This window comes from Nerophis lumbriciformis, linkage group LG23 (genome assembly GCF_033978685.3).
Source record: "Nerophis lumbriciformis linkage group LG23, RoL_Nlum_v2.1, whole genome shotgun sequence".
Classification (NCBI taxonomy): Eukaryota; Metazoa; Chordata; class Actinopteri; order Syngnathiformes; family Syngnathidae; genus Nerophis; species Nerophis lumbriciformis.
Window position 1 is genome coordinate 21075001 of NC_084570.2, and position 25510 is coordinate 21100510.

The window sequence follows — 25510 nt, forward strand, 5'->3', positions numbered from 1 at the left end:
TATTGTACATGCTCATATTTTTCATTTTCATACTTTTCAGTTGGCCAACATTTCTAAAAATCCCTTTTTTGTATTAGCCTTAAGTAATATTCTAATTTTGTGACACACGGAATTTTGGATTTTCATTTGTTGCCACTTCAAATCATCAAAATTAAATGAAATAAACATTTGAATGCATCAGCCTGTGTGCAATGAATAAATATAATGTACAAGTTACACCTTTTGAATGCAATTACTGAAATAAATCAAGTTTTTCAAAATATTCTAATTTACTGGCTTTTACATGTATAGTACAAAACATGCATCAAATTAAATTCAAGTTAGATTTTAAATATATACAAATCGTTTCTCATCAACAAAAAAGAGTGAAATCAATTTGTAATGGGTGGGTTAGTAAAAACTAAATAATTGTTATTTTTTTATTTATTTTTGTATTAGCACCGCCCCTGTACGTGTAAAAAGAGTTGTCTGTCTGAAACTCCCCTTTGCCATTCCTTATACTCACCACGAGTTGCGCCGCTGGAACACTCACTCAAAGCTGCTAAGTTTCAGGCTTTGAGCGCTACAGTCACACAATTTAACCCCTTCTCACGCGACACGCCACACTTGACATTTCTCACGCTTATATTCCCCATTCACTACTTAATATATATTTTGTTGTAATAATAAACTTTGGTTTTCACAGCTTGCCGTAGTTTGAGTAACTCTGATTGATTAATCCAAATAACCAATCCCGGACCAAGCCATCAATCCACTGTGCCTACATATAACCAACCACGGGAGACACTATGCCATTCAGACCAATCAGAAACAACATAAGGCGAGACTTGCCGTCTCTCTTTCACGCACTTCAGCTGTACGTTGTTTGTCATTGGTTTAAATTGTGTGGTGTGTCTTTCGTGGTCGGTTTAATGTAGGCACACCTCAGATACGCACAGGCAGATTGTATCACACGCATGCACTTCTGAATGCGCTCAAATCTTACACGGCAGAAGTGTGGCAAAAGTCACGTGTAAGTGAACAGCCTATCGAGGGTTCTTTCCGATTAGGGACAGACAAACTGTCAGGGACTACTGTCAGTCTTGAACCCCAAGATGCAGAGATGGCAGGCGTAGTGCAGTAAAACATGACTTTAATGTAAAAAAAAAAAAATAGTGCAACAGGTAAGTGCACATGCAGGGAAAACAAAAACCAGGAAACAGGAAACAGCCAACAGGAACCAGGAAACAGGATAACAGGTGACAGGAAACAGGCAACCGGATAGAGGATACAATCATCGCGCCCTGACTGGAGGGTGAGGCAGGCATAAATAGTAGCCTGACTGGCAATTGCAACCAGGTGTGCCAGGCTGCCAATTAGGATGAGGGAAACAAGCGCTCAGGGAGACATGCAGGAAATGGAATCAAAATAAGAGCGCTGACAGGAAATACACACAAACATAGAGGAAAACCCAAACATAACCAAACTGTCAAACCTGACAGTTTGCGTGTCTCCCTGAGCGCTCGTTTCCCTCACCTGTCCCTGATTGGCAGAATGGCACACCTGGTTGCAATTGCCAATCAGGCTACTATTTATGCCTGCCTCGCCCGCCAGTCAGGGCTCGATGATTGTATCCTGTAACCTGTTATCCTGGTTCCCGGTGGCTCTTTCCTGTTTCCCCTGCATATGCACTTACCAGTTGCACTATTTGTTTTTTGACATTAAAGTCATGTTTTCCTGCGCTACGCCTGCCATCTCTGCATCTTGGGGTTCAAGACCGACAGCAGTCCCCGACGCGAACAACCTAAAACACACGTCCGTGGAACTGAATACACACACTAGGGTTGATATACTAAATTAGTACACGCGCAGAGATTGAGATACGCGTTTGCAAATAATTTTGCAACAATAACACTTTCCTTGTAGAAAGCGTCCAAACGACTAAAAAACCATGATGTAGCATCCTCCTTGTTAGTGTGAACTGATGTTAAAGACTATATACACTTCATTGCACATGTACTATATCACTACAGCCATGATTAAATGCTTTATAATTCCAGGAGAGTTTTGCAGCGGCACACGCACGTCCGCGCGCTTCAAGCACCTAAACATTTAAGAGGCTTACTTGGCTTAAGTATGCGCTGATTTTTTAGAAATAATGGATACTTCATTGCACATGTAATACATCACCATGTTGCTAATTAAACATGTTATAATTCTATGAGTGTTGGTGCTTTAAACCCTAAAAGATTCATAATGTGTCCAGGGCTTTGTATAAGTGCAGGCTGGTTTTAAAGATAATGTACATATCATTTTAACAAATAAAGTAAGTTTCTTACAAGTATCATCCCTGCAGGATGAGGAATAGCTACACATGCTTCACTACCAGTTGTCACGACGTGGACTATGGCGACGCAAATTAATGCGTGGATTGCTTTCCCTGGGTGAAAAACGACTGGACCGGACAAGGTTTACAGGTAAAGACATGATTTATTCTTAACCCCAAAAAGAACAAAACAAAAGGCGCGCACAAGGCGGAGATACAAACTTGGATAAGAAACAAAAACTAGGACAAAGGCAGAAACTATGAACATGAAACAAAACTCGCTAACTGTGACATGAAAAAACAAAACTTATGTGGCATGGCATGTATAGTATAAACTATGAACAGGCATGAGTATCAGAAGTAAGCTTAAATAATAAAGAGATGATTAATGACAGGTGCGTGAGTCCGAACACATGACAGGTGAAACTAATGGTTGTCATGGAAATAAAACAAGGGAGTGAAAAAGCAGGAACTAAAAGTGTCCAAAAACCAAACAGAACATAGCCAAACAAAACATGATCACCAAGACCTGACACCAGTGTTGGGACTAACGCGTTACTTTGTAACGCGTTACTGTATCGGCGTTATTTTTGGCGGTAACTAGTAGTCTAACCCGTTATTTTTTTCTCTAAATGTGGCCCCCCCGAGTCAAAATAATTGCCCAGGCCTGTCCTAAAAGATGGCACTCTTTTGTTATTATACACCTTTGATGAAGTCTATACTGTATATGAAAGGCTGCCCTCCAACCAACCAGGAGTCCCCTTACCTTGGCAATTGCTGTTTGCTTGTACATCTGTGTGATCAGGCTCATGACCTCAGCGAAGGGGTTGTCAATGGTGCCGACCTCAGACCTGCCTCCCTTCATTAGCCTCTCCCACTCGGCGAAGCTGGCCACGGCCTCCTGCGAAGCAAGGAGAGGGCAGAGGCGATGAGGCCGCATCCTTTATTTCCTCAACATCTTTCTCTTTCGGTCCTTCCAGAGATATAAAGGGCAAACAATTAATGGTGCCGCCGGATGTCCTGGTTTCCCTGGAAAAGGGGGAGAGAAAGACGACGGCAAAGGGAGGGAAAGAATTCCCAAGGATGCCACCCCCCTCCGACTGTGTTAGGTGGGTCAGGAGCATCTCCCAATTATAGTTGCTTTGTGACAAGCTGGGGTCGAAGATGGAGAAGCAACCGGGCCGCTACAATAAATCAAAGATGCCTCGCGTGCTCTCAAGGTGATCGGAGAAGAGTATTTAAAGCACCAGCGGAGAGTGTTGGAGAGGAAATGGCTGCCTGCAGCATATGTGACCCGCTGTTCGTAAACAGCGGGATCTTTTAATCATAAAAACAGGGCTAAAGTTGGTTATTCAACAGCGGGGTGTCCTATATTGTTTGGGCTATAATCCACCGCGTGATGCAGAATCCTGACAAAAAAGCAGCCGGCTGTATTGAATCACTGCTAAACTTGATTTCATTTCTATGCAGCGGTGCTTGTTTAATGCCTTTTGTTGTGCAATTCTGAGTCGCGTCCATGCAAAGCTTTGAAGGCGCTCCTAAAAAGCGCTGCATGCGGACCATATGGTGAGATGAGGGGAACACGTCCCTTAGTAACGCACACGTCCTGGGAGAGCTTTCTTGGCAGCGTTCATACAACGAACGAGTTGTGGTGGCAACATGAAATTGTCGCCGTTAGCATTTCAGTGAAACTTATTTAAAGTCAAGGACGAATAAACGGATAAATAGGATGTGGCCGGAAGAACAGAGCGGTGTTGACTTCATGTTTCCTGCTCCTGCTTTAACACCGTTTGTATACTGATTATAAATGTTACATCGGTGCTTTACAATGGGCTGTTTTAGGAAAGATGAGCGGCTAGACCAGGGGTCCCCAAACTTGTTGACCCGGAGGCCGCATTGGGTTAAACATTTTTTGCCAAGGGCTGGGCTATATACACATATATATATATATATATATATATATATACATACACATACATATATATATATATATATATATATATATATGTGTGTATATATATATGTACAAACCCCGTTTCCAAAAGAGTTGGGAAATTGTGTTAGATGTAAATATAAACGGAATACAATGATTTGCAAATCATTTTCCACCCATATTCAGTTGAATATGCTACAAAGACAACATATTTAATGTTCAAACTGATAAACTTTTTTTTTTTTGCAAATAATCATTAACTTTAGAATTTGATGCCAGCAACACGTGACAAAGAAGTTGGGAAAGGTGGCAATAAATACTGATAAAGTTGAGGAATGCTCATCAAACACTTATTTTGAACATCCCACAGGTGTGCCGGCTAATTGGGAACAGTTGAGTGCCATGATTGGGTATAAAAACAGCTTCCCAAAAAATGTTCAGTCTTTCACAAGAAAGGATGGGGCGAGGTACACCCCTTTGTCCACAACTGCGTGAGCAAATAGTCAAACAGTTTAAGAACAACGTTTCTCAAAGTGCAATTGCAAGAAATTTAGGGATTTCAACATCTACGGTCCATAATATCATCAAAAGGTTCAGAGAATCTGGAGAAATCACTCCACGTAAGCGGCATGGCCGGAAACCAACATTGAATGACCGTGACCTTCGATCCCTCAGACGGCACTGTATCAAAAGGATATATATATATAAAGGATATGACCACATGGGCTCAGGAACACTTCAGAAAACCACTGTCACTAAATACAGTTCGTCGCTACATCTGTAAGTGCAAGTTAAAGCTCTACTATGCAAAAGGAAAGCCATTTATGAACAACATCCAGAAACGCCGCCGGCTTCTCTGGGCCCGAGATCATCTAAGATGGACTCATGCAAAGTGGAAAAGTGTTCTGTGGTCTGACGAGTCCACATTTCAAATTGTTTTTGTAAATATTCGACATCGTGTCATCCGGACGGAAGCGAACCATCCAGACTGTTATCGACGCAAAGTTCAAAAGCCAGCATCTGTGATGGTATGGGGGTGCATTAGTGCCCAAGGCATGGGTAACTGACACATCTGTGAAGGCACCGTTAATGCTGAAAGGTACATACAGGTTTTGGAACAACATATGCTGCCATCTAAGCGCCGTCTTCTTCATGGACGCCCCTGCTTATTTCAGCAAGACAATGCCAAGCCACATTCAGCACGTGTTACAACAGCGTGGCTTTGTAAAAAAAGAGTGTGGGTACTTTCCTGGCCCGCCTGCAGTCCAGACCTGTCTCCCATCGAAAATCTGTGGCGTATTATGAAGCGTAAAATACGACAGCGGAGACCCCGGACTGTTGAACGACTGAAGCTCTACATAAAACAAGAATGGGAAAGAATTCCACTTTCAAAGCTTCAACAATTAGTTTCCTCAGTTTCCAATCGTTTATAGAGTGTTGTCCGCCTGCAGTCCAGACCTGTCTCCCATCGAAAATCTGTGGCGTATTATGAAGCGTAAAATACGACAGCGGAGACCCCGGACTGTTGAACGACTGAAGCTCTACATAAAACAAGAATGGGAAAGAATTCCACTTTCAAAGCTTCAACAATTAGTTTCCTCAGTTTCCAATCGTTTATAGAGTGTTGTTAAAAGAAAAGGTGATGTAACACAGTGGTGAACATGCCCTTTCCCAACTACTTAGGCACGTGTTGCAGCCATGAAATTCTAAGTTAATTATTATTTGCAAAAAAAAATAAAGTTTATGAGTTTGAACATCAAATATCTTGTCTTTGTAGTGCATTCAATTGAATATGGGTCGAAAAGGATTTGCAAATCATTGTATTCCATTTATATTTACATCGAACACACTTTCCCAACTCATATGGAAACAGGGTTTGTATATGTGTGTATATATATATATATATATATATATATATATATATATATATGTGTGTGTATACAAGTATATATATATATATATATATATATATATGTGTGTTTAAATTTATGTATGTATATATATATATATACATATAAATATGTGTGTGTGTGTATATATATATATATATATATATATATATATATATATATATATATATATATATATATATATATATGTGTGTATATATATCAATCAATCAATCAATGTTTATTTATATAGCCCTAAATCACAAGTGTCTCAAAGGGCTGCACAAGCCACAACGACATCCTCGGTACAAAGCCCACATAAGGGCAAGGAAAAACTCACCCCAGTGGGACGTCGATGTGAATGACTATGAGAAACCTTGGAGAGGACCGCATATGTGGGTAAACCCCCCCCCTCTAGGGGGACCGAATGCAATGGATGTCGAGTGGGTCTAACATAATATTGTGAGAGAACAGTCCATAGTGGATCCAGCATAACAGTAAGAGTCCAGTCCACAGTGGGGTCAGCAGGAAACCATCCCGAGCGGAGACAGGTCAGCAGCGCAGAGATGTTCCCAACCGATACACAGGCGAGCGGTCCACTCCGGGTCCCGACCCCGGACAGCCAGCACCCCATCCATGGCCACCGGACCTGAGTGTCTCCCCCTCCACAAGGGATAGGGGGGAGCAGAAGAGAGAAGAAAAGAAACGGAAGATCAACTGGTCTAAAAAGGGGGTCTATTCAAAGGCTAGAGTATACAAATGAGTTTTAAGATGGGACTTAAATGCTTCTACTGAGGTAGCATCTCTAACGGTTACCGGGAGGGCATTCCATAGTACTGGAGCCCGAATAGAAAACGCTCTATAGCCCGCAGACTTTTTTTGGGCTCTGGGAATCACTAATAAGCCAGAGTTCTTTGAACGCAGATTTCTTGTCGGGACATATGGTACAATACAATCAGCAAGATAGGACGGAGCTAGACCGTGTACTATTTTATACGTAAGTAGTAAAACCTTAAAGTCACATCTTAAGTGCACAGGAAGCCAGTGCAGGTGAGCCAGTATAGGCGTAATATGATCAAACTTATATATAAACTATATATATATATATATATATACATAAATATATAAAGTCTGGCCCCCGGCCAAATTTTTTTACTCACTTGCCGCTCGCTCACCCAACACTGCGGCGCGAGCACAATGATGTCTCGTTATCGATGGGAAAATGCATTTTTAGACAATACGATTTGCCTGAACCGGCTAGGACACCCTGAAAATAACAAGCGGTAGAAAATGTATTGATGGATTGTTTTTTTTAATTTGCCACTTCCCGTGGGCTGGATTTTGGACGCAAGTGGGCCGTATCCGGCCCGCGGGCCGTAGTTTGGGGACCACTGGGCTATACACTCGGCCCACGATGATATTCGCTTGACTAGCGCGGACAAAAAAAACAACAAAAAAAACGGCCAGGGCTAAAAACGTAAAGGGCAGGCGGGGCATAAAAAGTGTCTGGCAGTGGAAGATAAAAGCCATCATTAGGGAGTAAAATGAGATAGGAGGACCACGGCCCAACAAGTGAGTGGTCCTGGCGTACACAACACGTCATGGTTTTTTTTGCGGGGGCTCTTCACGGTTCAAATATGATTCAGGGGCTACGATTCGATCATAAATCTTTTATTTATGCATCTTTAATTGGTATTTTGGAGGGCTGCCAAACTCACACATGGAGGAAAATATATTCCCAAGTGGGCCAGACTGTTAAAATCATTGCATGATAACTTAATAATAAAGACAGCTTCAGATTGTTTTCTTTGTTAAAAAATAGAACGAGCACATACAAAATTGAAACACAAACTGAGCTACTGTGTGGAACAATTTCTCTTGTGGATCATTAAAGTTTGTCTAAGTCTAAGTCTAAAATATACAACACATAGTTTTTTCTTTACACTTAAATGTTGCGGTTAATAGTACTCCAGCTTCATGTGTCGATATTTATACTTTCTGAATAAATGATGTAATAATGTTCATCGGTCAAATATTTGGAATTGAGTCTGGCAGAGTTTTAAAATGCTGCCATTGGTGTTCATTTTTAATCTATCAAAAAATGAACTGAATAATAATATCAAAATCAAATTACAGGGTGTAATTTGAATTTACTCAACTGATGTACTAACATAATGTGGTTTATTCTGTGCATATGGAGCATCATCTGCAACAAAACTTGTGAATTTGGACTTATTTATTAATTCATCAGACATGAAGTTAGAAGGGGCTACATATTGCTTCAGCATATTAATGTGCGCCCTGAAAATGTGTCCCCGTGCAATCATAAGTACAACACGAAATGTACAGATTATCAAAAAGCTTTTTTTGGGGGTGTAGAAAGGTCACCGTTTACATTACCAACAACATCTTTGACAATCAAGGTATAAACATAATCAAAATTTTGTATAGTATCACTAATAATCAGCTTAAGTACGTATGTCCAAATACAGAAGTGTTGCCTCTATCTTAACACGGCACATAGCTCCGCCCCCTCTGAAGTCATGCGTGCTCTTGCAGGGGATACAAAAAATTGCTATTGCGACATCCAGTGGACACATTTAGAAGAGCAGTTTCTTTCATGTCAGCTCATTTTCACACATAGCAAACTCATCTCGCGGGTAAAACCTGTAAAACCTATAATATTGTGATACTATAGGGGTGTATCAATTCAATATAGATATTAGATTATATTGGCCTGCATTAAAAAATGTCTTATACTAGAACTTAAATACAAGCAGTCTGTTCTGATCCTGCTAAGGGTTGCCAACTCTCTGGGAAAAAAAAAAAAAAAGGTAGACCTTATGGGGCTGGTTGACCTGATTTTATTTGCCCTTTTTATTTGTGTGAAAGGAGGTTTTTTTTACTATCTACTAAGGCAACTAGACTCCATTTGCAGACATGGAACCTTTTTGGATTATATGACTTGATGACTGACAATCTACACACATGTTTCTATATTATTTGACTTCAACCAGAATTTAATTAGATGTGCAGGTCTTGGACTATTACAAATATGTGTGAAATTAATAGTTCAATAATCTATATTTTTGTGCAAAACAACATAATTTTTTCCTAGTGTGACTATCATAAAGTGCAGTGTCACTATCATAAAGTGTAGTGTGACTATCATAAAGTGTAGTGTGACTATCATAGTGTCGTGTGACTATCATACAGTGTAGTGTGACTATCATAAAATGTAGTATGACTATCATAAAGTGTAGTGTGACTATCATAAGGTGTAGTGTGACTATCATACGCTGTAGTGTGACTATCATAAAGTGTAGTGTGACTATCATAGTGTCGTGTGACTATCATACAGTGTAGTGTGACTATCATAAAATGTAGTATGACTATCATAAAGTGTAGTGTGACTATCATAAGGTGTAGTGTGACTATCATACACTGTAGTGTGACTATCAATATAATGTAGTGTGACTATTCACACCACCAGGTGTGAATGAATGATGGATTCTCACTTCTCTATGAGCGCTTTGAGTATCTAATAATAGAAAAGCGCTATATAAAATCTAATTCATTATTCATTATTATTATTATTATTACTATCATACAGCGTAGTGTGACTATCATAACATGTAGTGTGACTATCATAAAGTGTTGTGTCACTATCATAAGGTGTAGTGTGACTATTATACACTGTAGTGTGACTATCATAAAGTGTAGTGTGACTATCATACATCGTAGTGTGACTATCATAAAATGTAGTATAACTATCATAAAGTGTAATGTCACTACCATAAGGTGCAGTGTGACTATCATACAGTGTAGTGTGACTATCATACACTGTAGTGTGACTATCATACAGTGTAGTGTGAATATTATAAAGTGAAGTGTCACTATCATAAAGTGCAATGTCACAATCATAAAGTGTAGTGTGACTATCATGAAGTGTAGTGTGACTATCATACAGTGTCGTGTGACTATCATACAGTGTCGTGTGACTATCATACAGTGTCGTGTGACTATCATAAAGTGAAGTGTCACTATCATAAAGTGCAGTGTCACAATCATAAAGTGTAGTGTGATTATCATAAAGTGTAGTGTGACTATTATAAAGTAACGTGTCATTATTATAAAGCGCAGAGTCACAATCATAAAGTGTAGAGTGGCTATCATAAAGTGTTGTGTGACTATCATAAGGTGTAGTGTGACTATCATAAAGTGTAGTGTCACTATCATAAAGTGTAGTGTGACTATCATACAGTGTAGTGTGACAATCATAACGCGTAGTGTCAGTATCTTAAAGTGCAGTGTCTGGCAAGCTATTGTCAAAGATGCATTTGATGAAATCTATTGATATTTTATGGACTATTTCTTATTATAACAGTAAAAAAAAAAAAAAAAAAAAAATCGGAAAAAAGTGCATCCCTTGACAGCTCAATACGGAATACGTACTCAACACTCAATACGTACGTATGTCTCTAAAAACGGGATGATTCCATCTTTTAAGGGCCGCTTGGCAACCCTAGCCCCCGCTAACGTCTCTTCTTGCTAGCTAAGCCGACAGATAACAGGTTCCCTCCATTTGAGTCTTTACTTCCAAACACTGTAAAAATGATAAGACAAAAATAGAGTATATAGAAAATAACTACTCTGTGACATTCCAAAATAAACGGAACACATGTTGGAATGCTAATTTACGTTGGATATAAACATGCTACAAACGAGCATTAGCAATTGTACAGGGCGATGCGATAGCTAGCTAGCTTAGCATAGCTCCTTCTCTCCTGCTGCCTGTGTTTTGCTTTGTGTGTTTAGCGCTAGTCCTATATTCTGTACTACATTATTCAACATACTTAAATAATCGTTATTTGGACGTTTGTTCATCGATTAAAAAATTGTGACACACGCAAGAATCGATAATTCAACCCACCCCTAAAAGTGAGGGTTCAACATTTTTTTTTAAATCATAGTCGGAAGGTGATCTCACTACATGTTTTGTGTGGTAATAAACACTCAGATTCATCTAATAAACAAACAAATGCCACTACTTCCCCCTGAGATAAATTACCTGTTTCAGCTGACTTCAGATAAAGGTCTTGTTCAAGAAAAGCTACAAAACACAACAAGAGCATTTCGGAAAGTTCTGCATGTACCTAATTGGCATCTCTATGGAGAAGCATTGACCATAGTTAGCCACAAAATAAAGCATTCGGGGGGATTGGGGGTAAAAATGCAGCATCGTCACTTTTCTGGGCATCTTTCTTATTGTTGTGTCACTCCAAGAAATGTGGCTGGGTGCATAATTAGATCTGAAATAGCTCATTCAGTGCGTTTTTCCCCCACTTCTGCTGCGGCTGAAATGATAAGAAAAAAATAACCCAGGTAGGTTGTTGGGGCTTGTTGCCTCCGCTGGGAATGCAAAACTATGTGGACACACTTCCAAACTGAAACTCTTGAATTATTAGTATGAGGGATGTAAGGACCATTTCTAATACCGATGATTTATGAGTGAGAACGGCCGATAAGGACACCGATCAAACAAATTAGTGTATTTTCTGGACTATAGAGCGCACCGGTATTAGACTTAGACTTAGACTTCCTTTTATTATCATTCAAATTTGAATTTTGCAGTACAGATAAGAACGAAATTTCGTTGCATTAGCTCATGGTAGTGCAGGATAAAAGAGCAGAAAGGTGCAGATATAAATAAATAGATTACTGTACAGATAAATATATTGCACTTTTGCATATGCATCCAGGTTTATGGATGTATGTTGTATTGTCTTTATATTCCAGCGAGTTAATCCATTTTTGGGGGGAATTGAGGGGATTATTTTAATGCGTTCAAGAGTCTTATGGCCTGAGGGAAGAAGATGTTACAGGAGGCTGCAGAACCTCTTTCTAGAGTCCAGCAGTGAAAACAGTCCTTGGTGGGAGTGGGAGGAGTCTCTGCAGATTTTCTGAGCCCTGGTCAGGCAGCGGCTTTTTGCGATCTCCTGGATAGGAGAGGAGTCCTGATGATCTTTTCCGCCGTCATCACCACTCTCTGCAGAAACTTCCAGTCTGAGGCACTGCAGGCTCCAGTCCAGACAGAGATGCTGTTGGTCAGTAGGCTCTCTATAGTGCCTCTGTAGAATGTGGTGAGAGCGCACCGGCATATACACTTAATTGGCAAAAGTGTTTGGCCACCCATCCAAATGATCAGAATCAGGTGTCCTAATCACTTGGCCCGGCCACAGGTGTATAAAATCAAGCACTTAGGCATGGAGACTGTTTCTACAAACATTTGTGAAAGAATGGGCCGCTCTCAGGAGCTCAGTGATTTCCAGCGTGGAACTGTCATGGGATGCCACCTGTGCAACAAATTACTAAATATTCCAAAGTCAACTGTCAGGTTTATTATAAGAAAATGGAAGAGTTTGGGAACAACAGCAACTCAGCCACCAAGTGGTAGGCCACGTAAACTGACAGAGAAGGGTCAGCGGATGCTGAAACGCATAGTGCTAAGACTTTCTGCACAGTCAGTTGCTATAGAGCTCCAAACTTCAGGTGAACTTCCAATTAGCCCACGTACAGTACGCAGAGAGTTTAATTAAATGGGTTTCCATGGCAGAGAAGCTGCATCTAAGCCATCATCCCCAAGTCCAATGCAAAGCGTCGGATGCAGTGGTGTAAAGCACGTCGCCACTGGACTCTAGAGCATTTGAGACGCGTTCTCTGGAGTGATGAATCACGCTTTTCCATCTGGCAATTTGATGGTCAAGTCTGGGTTTGGAGGTTGCCAGGAGAACGGTACATTTCGGACAGCATTGTGCCGAGTGTGAAATTTGGTAGAGGAGGAATTATGGTGTGGGGTTGTTTTTCAGGAGTTGGGCTTGGCCCCTTAGTTCCAGTGAAAGGAACTTTGAATGCTCCAGGATACCAAAACATTTTGGACATTTCCATGCTCCCAACCTTGTGGGAACAGTTTGGAGCGGGCCCCTTTATCTTCCAACATGATTGTGCACCAGTGCACAAAGCTAAGTCCATAAAGACATGGATGACAGAGTCTGGTGTGGATGAACTTGACTGGCCTGCACAGAGTTCTGACCTGAACCCGATAGGACACTTTTAGGATGAATTAGAACGGAGACTGAGAGCCAGGCCTTCTTGACCAACATCAGTGTGTGACCTCACCAATGCGCTTTTGGAAGATAGGTGGAAAATTCCTATAAACAAACTCCGCAACCTTGTGGACAGCCTTCCCAGAAGAGTTGAAGCTGTAATAGCTGCAAAAGGTGGACCGACATCATATTGAACCCTATGGGTTAGGAATGGGTTGGCACTTCAAGTTCATATGAGAGTCAAGGCAGGTGGCCAAATACTTTTGGCAATATAAGTCGCACCCACTAAATTTTGGGAAAAACATTTTTTCATATATTAGCTGCACCGGACTATGAGCCGCAGATATATACAGTGGGAAACTAGGTATTTACCAAAAATGATTCCGTAAATGTTTATTTACATACTTTAATTGTTTCCAAACGATGTCTGTAACACGGCAGTAAAACGGTTGATCAAACAAAACATAAGTCATCGTCATGGACCCACTAGCTGCGGAAACTAGCTCTCCAATCAGCTAAACAGACTCGATAAGTCAACGGTGACGTTTTGGTGAAATTACTGAAGAATTTGTGAAACTGAAACAATACAAAAAGAATGCCGCTGTAAGTTAATATTCCCAACAAAGACACTCGTAAACCTAATGCTAACGACGCTGGCTTGATTACATTACGATAGCACGCACAAATGTGCATGAAAACACTCCTACAGACATCACAAACGGGACGGTTCAGTGAGTATAAATGGTTTTAGTTATATTGTAAAACTTACAAACATTGCTTGGAGCGATGAATGAAGAATCCATGCCAGTAGAAACGCTATGTACGAAGAAGACGGAACAGCACTTGTATTATCCAGTCCGACCCATTAAACAGAAAGAAGTACTGTAGACGTTCACACCGCAGCGCCCGCAGTGAGCAAACTCGTTCAAAAGATGGCGCCATAGCACAAACAATGACACACCTTTTCAGTGTCTTTGCTTGTTTTTTGGTAAAATAATTTGCATCACGGTCGTTAGCGAAGAAAAATCTATAAATTAGCCACACTGTTTTACAAGCCACAAGGTACAAAGCGTAGGAAAAAAGCAGCTGCTTATAGTCCGGAATATACGGTAACTGTAAATCTGTTTATTTATAATCTGTTATATACTGTATATTTATTTTTGTACCTTATTTTACCCCAAACCAATAACTACCTTATCAGAAAATGAACAAAACATTTTTGTTCATCTGCATCTTGTATTTCACTTCTTACATTATGAAGTGAAATGATGTTCAATATTACATACAGGTAAAAGCCAGTAAATTAGAATATTTTGAAAAACTTGATTTATTTCAGTAATTGCATTCAAAAGGTGTAACTTGTACATTATATTTATTCATTGCACACAGACTGATGCATTCAAATGTTTATTTCATTTAATTTTGATGATTTGAAGTGGCAACAAATGAAAATCCAAAATTCCGTGTGTCACAAAATTAGAATATTACTTAAGGCTAATACAAAAAGGGATTTTTAGAAATGTTGGCCAACTGAAAAGTATGAAAATGAAAAATATGAGCATGTACAATACTCAATACTTGGTTGGAGCTCCTTTTGCCTCAATTACTGCGTTAATGCGGCGTGGCATGGAGTCGATGAGTTTCTGGCACTGCTCAGGTGTTATGAGAGCCCAGGTTGCTCTGATAGTGGCCTTTCAACTCTTCTGCGTTTTTGGGTCTGGCATTCTGCATCTTCCTTTTCACAATACCCCACATATTTTCTATGGGGCTAAGGTCAGGGGAGTTGGCGGGCCAATTTAGAACAGAAATGCCATGGTCCGTAAACCAGGCACGGGTAGATTTTGCGCTGTGTGCAGGCGCCAAGTCCTGTTGGAACTTGAAATCTCCATCTCCATAGAGCAGGTCAGCAGCAGGAAGCATGAAGTGCTCTAAAACTTGCTGGTAGACGGCTGCGTTGACCCTGGATCTCAGGAAACAGAGTGGACCGACACCAGCAGATGACATGGCACCCCAAACCATCACCCAACCATGCAAATTTTGCATTTCCTTTGGAAATCGAGGTCCCAGAGTCTGGAGGAAGACAGGAGAGGCACAGGATCCACGTTGCCTGAAGTCTAGTGTAAAGTTTCCACCATCAGTGATGGTTTGGGGTGCCATGTCATCTGCTGGTGTCGGTCCACTCTGTTTCCTGAGATCCAGGGTCAACGCAGCCGTCTACCAGCAAGTTTTAGAGCACTTCATGCTTCCTGCTGCTGACCTGCTCTATGGAGATGGAGATTTCAAGTTCCAACAGGACTTGGCGCCTGCACACAGCGCAAAATCTACCCGTGCCTGGTTTACGGACCATGGTATTTCTGTTCTAAATTGGCCCGCCAACTCCCCTGACCTTAGCCCCATAGAAAATCTGTGGGGTATTGTGAAAAGGAAGATGCAGAATGCCAGACCCAAAAACGCAGAAGAGTTGAAGGCCACTATCAGAGCAACCTGGGCTCTCATAACACCTGAGCAGTGCCAGAAACTCATCGACTCCATGCCACGCCGCATTAACGCAGTAATTGAGGCAAAAGGAGCTCCAACCAAGTATTGAGTATTGTACATGCTCATATTTTTCATTTTCATACTTTTCAGTTGGCCAACATTTCTAAAAATCCCTTTTTTGTATTAGCCTTAAGTAATATTCTAATTTTGTGACACACGGAATTTTGGATTTTCATTTGTTGCCACTTCAAATCATCAAAATTAAATGAAATAAACATTTGAATGCATCAGTCTGTGTGCAATGAATAAATATAATGTACAAGTTACACCTTTTGAATGCAATTACTGAAATAAATCAAGTTTTTCAAAATATTCTAATTTACTGGCTTTTACCTGTATATTGATGACTCATACACTGCAGGCCAGGCACTTGTTTACATTTAATAAACAGAACTCTGCAATGTTCATGAAGATATTAAGTGTTCTGTCTTTTATAGGTAAGTGAACATTTATTATACACACTGCATACATATGCTGAATAGCATCCCTGCAACCAGAGAAAGCATCAAAGGAGCTTTAATTTGATACACAACTCACTTCCCTAACTTCAGTATCAAGAAAGTTACAGTACATTTTGTTCAAAGATATGCTGTTGTTCCATATTGTTTTACAATTGGCGCCAAAGCTGCAAAGGTTTCCTTTTATCTATCCCGGGGGTCTGCAACCTGCGGCTCTTTAGCGCCGCCCTAGTGGCTCCCTAGAGCTTTTTCAAAAATGTATGAAAATAGAAAAAGATGAGGGAAAAAATATATTTTTGTTTTAATATGGTTTCTGTAGGAGGACAACATGACACAAACCTCCCTAATTGTTAGAAATCCCACGGTTTGTATTAAAGATGATTCTCTGACGAGAGTATTTGGCGAGCGCCGTTTTGTTCTACTAATTTTGGTAGTCCTTGAACTCGCCGTAGTTTGTTTACATGTATAACTTTCTTCAACGATGCCAGAGAAAGACGTGTTTTATGCCACTCCCTCTTTGTCTCGTTTTGTCCACCAATCTTTTTATACTGTGCGTGAATGCACAAATGTGAGCTTTGTTGATGTTATTAACTTGTGTGGAGTGCTTATCAAGCATTGTTGGTCTAATAGAGGCTAACATGCTATTTAGGCTAGCTTTAAGTACGTATTGCATCATTATGCCTCGTTTGTAGGTATATTTGGGCTCATTTGATTTCCTTTACTTATGTTCTCTGTGTATTTAATTTATATTTGCATTTCTCATGACACATTACCTGTATGTAATATTGCCTGCATTTCTGATAGTGGTTTGTGTGCCTTTATAGACCACAGCAAACGTAACCCAGCTTGCATAGATAGTTATAAATCCATTTAGTCCATCCATACCTTTGGCCATTGGAAGACAGTACCGTATTTTCCGCACTATAAGGCGCACCTTCAATGAATGGCCTATTTTAAAACTTTGTTCATATATAAGGTGCACCGCATTATAAGGCGCATAGAATAGATGCTACAGTAGAGGCTGGGGTTACGTTATGCATCCATTAGATGGAGCTGCGCTAAAGGGAATGTCAACAAAACAAATAGTGATTGTACTGACACTTCTACTTGCTACTCTCTGTTCAACAACCCACTGTTCGAGTTTGTCCTCCAACTGTAGCCATCTCGCTTTGTTCCCTCGGAAACTCTGTTTAGTCTTCTTTACTTGGCGCAGGTCATCATGTTGCTTCCTCCACTTCCGCACCATTGATTCGTTAATGTTAAATTCTCTCGCTGCTGCTCTATTCCCGTGTTCTACTGCGTGACTGATCGCCTTGAGTTTAAACTCTGCGTCGTAAGCGTGTCTCTTAATAGGAGCCATTTTGGGGTCTTTACATAAAGTTTAGGTCTCGCAACTAAGGGACTTCATTTTACCCCGTAGAAGAAGAAGTTCTACTTCTACGGTAAGCAGCCGCCAACTTCATTTTCCCCCGTAGAAGAAGAAGCGCTTCTTCTTCTACGGTAAGCAGCCGTAGAAGGGAGACAATGAAGTTGGCGTAGTTACCGTAGTTGCGAGACCTGTTGTGGCTCAATATTGGTCCCTATATAAGGCGCACCGGATTATAAGGCGCACTGTCAGCTTTTGAGGAAATTGGAGGTTTTTAGGTGCGCCTTATAGTGCGGAAAATATGGTAATTTCCAGGAGTTATCTCACCCCAAAGCAGCCTCCGTTTTACTGTTTTCCGACGTTGTAAAAATGTGTAGAATAAATATTACATTTCAACATTTCTGTCAACGAAGATTTGTGTCAGCCTGCGACACATTTTGATAGTATAGCTAATATAGACCCTTACTTCATTATAACACTTATATAAGACTTTTATTTTTTGCAACTCCAGACAGATTTTTTTTTTGTATTTTTGGTCCAATATGGCTCTTTCAACATTTTGGGTTGCAGGGATGATACTTGTAAGAAACTTACTTTATTTGTCGCCATGGAGGCGACGATTAGTGATTTAGAAGTAGCGAAAACACTGCCGACTGCAGATGGATGTTAGCTGCTAGCTAGCTAGCCATGTCTTAAAGCATCTCTTCCTGAGGGCGTTTCAGAGTTATAACTTCACCTTTATAGTTAGTTTTTAGATCAAAATGCGTCCGTTCTCCCTTTTCTGTCTACAGACTGTGTCTGCTTGTAAGTACTCCGTGATTGTGCGCTGCCGAACATGCTCCTCTGCTCGTAAACGCGCCGTCCTGACCGCTAAAAAAATAAAAAAATAAATTAATTGGAAACCGGTAATTTTCAAACAGAGTAAGTACCGTTTTTGATTCATTAGTACCGCGATACTATAGAGCAGGGGTGTCAAACTGAAATACAGAGTGGGCCAAAATTTAAAACTGAACAAAGCCGCGGGCCAAGGTTGAACAAATTAACCTTTTAATAGGGACCCAAACAAGTTTTGCATTGAATATTGAACAAGCAAGGCTTATATAACTTTATAGTGACATGCAAAATCGAGTTTCAAATAATAATAATAATAATAAAAAAATATCAGTGGCATATAAATACAATTTAAATAAAAATTGAACGCCTCTTTTCTATTTGCAGCCTTCTGAGGTAAATATCAACATTAACTTTTTCCACAGGCTAATAAATTAGAAAATAAAATAACAATGAATAAACCAACCATTCAGGACTTTAAACTGCTCAGTTTGCAACACACTGACCTAATCTGATGTGCCCAAGCCAGATACCTGCCATCTTTTCTTGGATGCTAGTTCATTAATGTCGGGGCTCAGGCTTTGAGCTGAGGCAACCTTCATTATCGAACGAAGGTGTTCATCAGTCATTATATCTCGTAGTCCACCGGGACCACAGTCTTGAGGGCGTGCCTTAAAGGCACTGCCCTTAACGTCGACTACGAGCTGTCGTCACGTCTGCTTTTCATCGTGCCGGCCCGATCACAAAATATGTGCAGCGTCTGTATGCACATGTGGATGTGAGGCATACTTAATAAACAACGATACAGGTTACACTGAAGGTGCCCGTATAAACAACTTTTACACTGTTAGAAATATACGCCACACTGTGTGAACCTACACCAAACAAGAATGACAAACCATTTTGGGAGAACATCCGCACCATAACACAACATAAACACAACAGAACAAATACCCAGAACCCTTTGCAGCACTAACTCTTCATGTGACTGGGCCAGCACTCGTTGGACTGAATGAAAAGCAGACGTGACTATTATTGGAAGGGGCAGTGAAATTGGGAGTCTCCCGGGAGGGTTGGCAAGTATGAGAATTAGCGGTGAATGAGATGTTACTGCGGCACCGCCGCTGTATATAATCGGCGGGCCAGCTCCAGTGTTAATTTGATATCGCCTCAAGGGCCAAGTGAAATTACGCGGTGGGCCAAATTTGGCCCGCGGGCCAGAGTTTGACACCCATGCTATAGAGTACCGGTATACCGTACAACCCTAGTGTGTGGTATGTAATATATAAATAAAAAGACTCAGCGAGCAAATGTAACGCTCGATCGTCCAGTTTGTAGTCAAGAGACAGGACTAACTGAAACACATTTAAGCAAGATGTCTTTTAATGCCACACAATTTTCACTTTTTTGAGTGGATTACTATTGGCCTATGGATGAACACGTCGTGAGTAAAGAGCGTTCACTTTGAACTGACATGGCGTGCGTGACTGTGAGTAATTTTTAAAGAGGAAATATGGTTCCGTGACAAACTTTTGCATGGCGTTGCTTCCTTATTTGTCATTATATACCGATAGCAGTATTGTTAGAACACAATCTTCAAGGTGTTCATGGACTGACCAAAAATACCGGTACTCGGTATACATCCCTACTCTCAGGTGCCATATTTATTTCCGATTTGTCGAATGGTGCACCACACAAACCAAATTAAAGTTATTACGTTCATGTTTAATCCATAATCTTGGTGGACAGCTCCAAAGGTGCACCAATCAACACCCCCAAAGTGCTAGAAAATCTAGCGTGAATTTACCTTTGCAGCCTCTTTTGGAAGGTCGAAGGGGATGCGCTGGCGGATTTTGGGGGGAAGCTGACTTAGCACCTCAGCCTTAAGGCGACGGATCATGATCTGGCTAAGTCGCTGGTGCAGCTCCTCCAGGTTGGACGCCCCACGACTGTCCCATTGCCTGCGGGTCCCAAAGTACCTGCAGGAGAAGGAATTAGAAGTGACAAATGGGTTAAAAAATACATTAGCAGCTGAAGCAAACTTCCCTGAATACTTATTTACAGCAACACCCTCAAGGAGTAGTTAAACACATTTAAACATTCCCACCTGGGAGCCGCCTGGCACTACGACAGTCTCGCATCGTGCAGGGCTGAGAAGCTCAGTGTTGCGCAGTCGGGGATCGCTTTTCTTTTTCTTTTTTTTTACGGCTGGGCAATTTGCAGAGCGGCAAAGCAATTTGTCTCGGGGCCACGGCAAACTTTCACAACTCATCAGCCAAATGGGTTCTTAGAATAAAAGTGGCCTTGTAGACAAAGGCTGGTTATCTGCCATGCGTGTTGGCTGGACAAAGTGAAGGCGGCGTTGCCAAAATGTGCACACTTTACACTTGAGTGCAGCTTTGTTCCAGCTTTTTTGTCACACGACACGTTGAGATTCCTGTATGGAGGAGTGTATGTGGACATGCCCATACATTACATGGACTTATGGCCATTGACTTGTCCTTCCTTCCAAAAGAGCATGTGTACAGTCAGTATTGTATGTGCACCCCACTTTTTACCTCTGTTTACCTTATTTTATCTGTTTCACCTTCATTTACCTTCTTTTACTTGTTTACCCACTTTTTTTTTACCTCTGTTTACCTTCTTTTATCTATGTTTTACCTTCTTTTACCTATGTTTACCTGCTTTTACTTGTTAACCCACTTTTTACCTGTTTACCTTATTTTACTTTCTTTTATCTATGTTTTACCTTCGTTTACCTATGTTTACCTCCTTTAAGTTGTTTACCTATGTTTACCTTATTTTACCTTCTTTTATCTATTTTTACCTTCTTTTGCCTGTTTACCTATTTTAACTTGTTTACCCACTTTTTTACCTCGGTTTACCTTATTTTATCTATGTTTTACCTTTTTTACCTGTTTTCTTCCTTTTACTTGTTCACCCACTTTTCACCTCTGTTCACCCACTTTTTACCTTATTTTACCTTTTTTTTAAATCTATTTTTACCTTCTTTTACCTGTTTACTTGCTTTTACTTGTCTACCCACTTTTTACCTGTTTACCTTCTTTTATCTATGTTTTATCTTCTTTCACCTATGTTCACCTCCTTGTACTTGTTTACCCACTTTTTACCTCTGTTTACCTCATTTTACCTTCTTTCAGCTATGTTTTACCTTATTTTACCTATGTTTACCTGCTTTTACTTGTTTACCCACTTTTTACCTTATTTTACCTTCTTTAAACTATGCTTTTACCTTATTTTATCTAATTTTACGTTAACTTTCTTCTTGTTCACTTACTATTTATGTTCTTTTTCCGATGTTAACCTACTTTTATCTTTATTTTACTTATGTTTACATATTTTTTTTATAGGTTTACCTACTTTTTTACCGTCTTTTACCTCTGTTTACCTACTTGTTTTTACCTCCTTGTACCTTTTTCTACCTACCTTTTTTAACCTTCTTCGACATTTGATAGGTTTATCTACTTGTCACCTTCTTTTACCTCTATTTTTAATCTTCTTTTACCTAGCTAGGTTTAGCTACTTTTAGATTCCTGTATGGAGGAGTGTATGTGGACATGCCATACATTGCATGGACTTATGGCCATTGAGTTGTCCTCCTTCCTTCCAAAAGAGCATGTGTACTGTCAGTGTAGAGATACTGTATGTGCGCCCCACACCAACATGTCCACCCATGCCTTTGAAGGCCTTACTTTGGGCACTGAGACATGTAACTTTCAATGCTTTGTGTGTGTGTGTGTTTGTGCGCGTGTGTGTGTGGCATTCCCTCCACAGACACCATGCTATCATGTAAGGGTGGCCCATCCTTTCCCAAGCTTCCCACTTTGAAGGGCCTCCAAGTCAGTACATTTGATGTATTTGGCGTTAAATTCTCTGGCGCTCAGTCAGGTGCAGAGAAACAACAACTTTTTTGTGTATCTTATTAGTTTCTGTGGCTCCCAAAATATATATTCCTGTTTCCCCAACATAACATTACAGTTCATATTAAGTCGTGTCTAGAGCGGCAGCTATCAAATATTTTAGTGATCAAGTATTCTATCGAATATCCCGATCGATTAATCGAGTAATCGAATAAATCATATTTTTGCTTATTTTAATTTTTTATTTTTTTGTCCTATCCAGCTTCTTAGGCAAATCATATTGTTGATGTAGATGCCCATATCGGCTGTACAAATCTACTTTACAAAAGAGAAGTGTGGGATACTTCTCTTGATGCCTTATTTGTATTTTGACTTTATTAAATGGATTTATATTATTATTTGGTGCAGCCGGGCCAGAGCAATATTTTTGTTTAATTAAGGTTTAATTACACATGTTAAGACATGCCCTCAATTATTGCTTTTGGCCTAATTGTCTTTTATTTCCTAAAAGGCTGTTTTCATTATTGAAGGCTGACACGCACAGCTGAAATGCGTCCGTGGTTGATTGTGCCAATTTGTGTGTGCAAATAAAAACAGGTGCGCTCACAGCCCTATGTGCTGTGTGGTGTGACCGCATAAACGAAGTTCTTGTCTTCCGTGCATTTTTGATGATTATTATACGGTGTCATTTAAATGGTGGTTTCTCCACGCAAATCCGCTGAGCTGTTTTCAATCTGCCACCAATACATAAACAATATAAAAAGACAAACCACTTAATAATAACAAGTTTTAAATTTTACGAATGCAATACAGTTCCTTGCATTCTTTGCATGCAAAATAGTAATCAATGTTCATTTTGTCATCATAACATGTTTGAGATGAAAACACACATATATATATATAAAATTAGTTCAAAAATAATATTCCCTGAGAAAGTTAAAATAAAACTATATTCTTAGTACCAAAAATAAAACAATAAGAACAGTTTTCATTATATCAAACATAAAAAGTGGATTAGGTAGTGCCTTTAATATTGCATTTGAAATGTGCAACCAGTGGTGAGTCACCATCAAGCACAAACCGCGCATGCTCAGAAAAGTAGCGGCAGATTTACCGCCCGTCCGAGCACCCACTGGCAGAAATGTAGATCGTCGCCTATGCTACAGAGACTATAGTGGGTGAAAGTGAAAGCTATCCAAGTAACATGTGGTTGCATGACTTGAATAACCCGAATAACTTTGCACGACTGCTTTCGCGTGGTTACTAATGAAAGGCTAATTGAACACGACAGCTCGGATAGCGTCCACCTTTTGGAGGCTTTTGATGACTTCGCGGGAGTGAAAGAACACATCCTGGTTATCATAATGAATACCATTTATTTTACTAACACTAACTTTTGCGTTTACACTTGATAATAGATGACTTGCCTCGCCTCTGGACGTCCCTCAAATCGGATGCTTTCTCGACAGGTGCTGCAGCATCGAACTTGTGCTACGCGAGCTCCACTTTGCTATGTTTGCATACGACTGCGTTTTCCTTCCATTTTAGTGTGAAATGTTCCCACACCTTAGACAACTTTTGTCGCTTCTTAATTCCCTCGTTTTGCGATGGCTCTTGTCCACTGCTTTCTGCGGCGTCTGCCATTGTGAGTTATGTCGGCGAAAAAGTTGACTAAACTCAAGCGTATTTAAAAGGAGCGGTGTTGTGCAGTGCAGGGGGCGTATGATTTGATGTAAACACGCTGTGCAATACCTAAACAGTCCGTGCGAAAAGTGAGCTTTGACTCCTAAACGAAGCAAAATGCCGTAAAAAAATAAAAAAAAATAAAAAAATAAACTCAACGATGTCTCGAGGCAGCAAAAATTCCTCGAATATATTTTATAATCGAACTACTCGAGTTACTCGGGGAATCGTTTCAGCTCTAGTCGTGTCAAAGAGCTGCTTTTGTAATGTAATGAGAAAATGGTGTCGTAATTACAAGGAATATTTGATTGCCATTTAAACAATTTAAAACTAATAATCAGTTCACGTTAGGGTAGGATAATTAACTGAAATGTGTACAAATGATGCACAATATATCAATTATGAATTAAATATAGTACATTATTTAGACTGAAGAGCGATCAAGGAACCACAGTTTTCTACTTCACTCGGGATGGGTATCAAATGTTGTAATTTAATAGGCACCGCACAAATTCCATCAGTACTACAGAGTACCGATTTAGGTAGAGTGCCCTAATTAGAAAGCTTTGTTGCACATAACGGTTGCAGACCTGGCATCGGCTCAAACACTTGGCGGGCAAACAGGCGTATTGTTAGAGGCCTCCAGGTCAGTAGTCTTAAATTCAATATACGTTTTTTTTACTATGCCTATGTTTACCTACTTTTTTTTTTTTTTTTTTTTTTTTACCTCTGATTACCTTATTTTATCTATGTTTTACCTTCTTTTACCTATGTTTACCTCCTTTTACATGTTTACCCACTTTTTACCTCTGTTCACCCACTTTTTACCTTATTTTACCTTGTTGAAACTTTGTTTTACCTTCTTTTATCTAAGTTTACTTATTTTTTCTTGTTTACTTACTGATAACTTACTATTTATGTTATTTTTTCCTATGTTTACCCACTTTTATCTTTATTTTACTTATGTTTACATATTTTTTTTGTTTTATTTTGTAGGTCTACCTACTTTTTTGACAATCTTTTACCTCTGTTTACCTACTTTTTTTTTTTTTACCTTCTTTTACCTTTTTCTACCTACCTTTTTTTAACCTTCCTCTACCTATGGTAGGTTCATCTACTTGTTACTTTCTTTTACCGCAATTTTTTTAAATCTTTTTTTTTTACCTCGATAGGTTTAGCTACTTTTTTACGATCTTTTACCTTTTTTAAATGTTTTTTAACCTTCTTTCACGGATGTGTATCTACATTTTACCTTCTTTTACCTACAATATAACCTTATTTTACCTATGATGTGATTGATTGATGTTTATCTCCTTTTTACCTTATTTTACCAGTTTACCTATGTTTACCTACTTGTTACCTTCTTTTACCCACTGTGTACCTATTTTTTACCTTTTTTACTTATTTTGTTTTATCTTCTTTTACCATTTTTTTAAACTTCCTTTACCTACTTTCTACCTTTTTTTTAATCTACTTTCTTTTACCTGTTTACTTTTTTTATCTACCTTCTTTTACTTTTG

The 25510-nt window shown here is 39.7% G+C and overlaps 1 protein-coding gene across 6 annotated transcripts in view; it reads right to left on the reverse strand.

Annotated features, from left to right (window-relative positions):
- Positions 1–25510, reverse strand: part of zranb3 (zinc finger, RAN-binding domain containing 3) — a 281742-nt gene that overhangs the window by 196488 nt on the left and 59744 nt on the right. For all 6 annotated transcript variants that reach the window (XM_061984961.2, XM_061984960.1, XM_061984962.1 and 3 more), the window contains 2 exons: positions 20234–20405; positions 3072–3206 (listed from right to left, as the gene is read on the reverse strand). In XM_061984961.2, coding sequence (XP_061840945.1) covers positions 3072–3206; positions 20234–20405 — 307 coding nt within the window. The remainder of the gene's footprint in view (positions 1–3071; positions 3207–20233; positions 20406–25510) is intronic.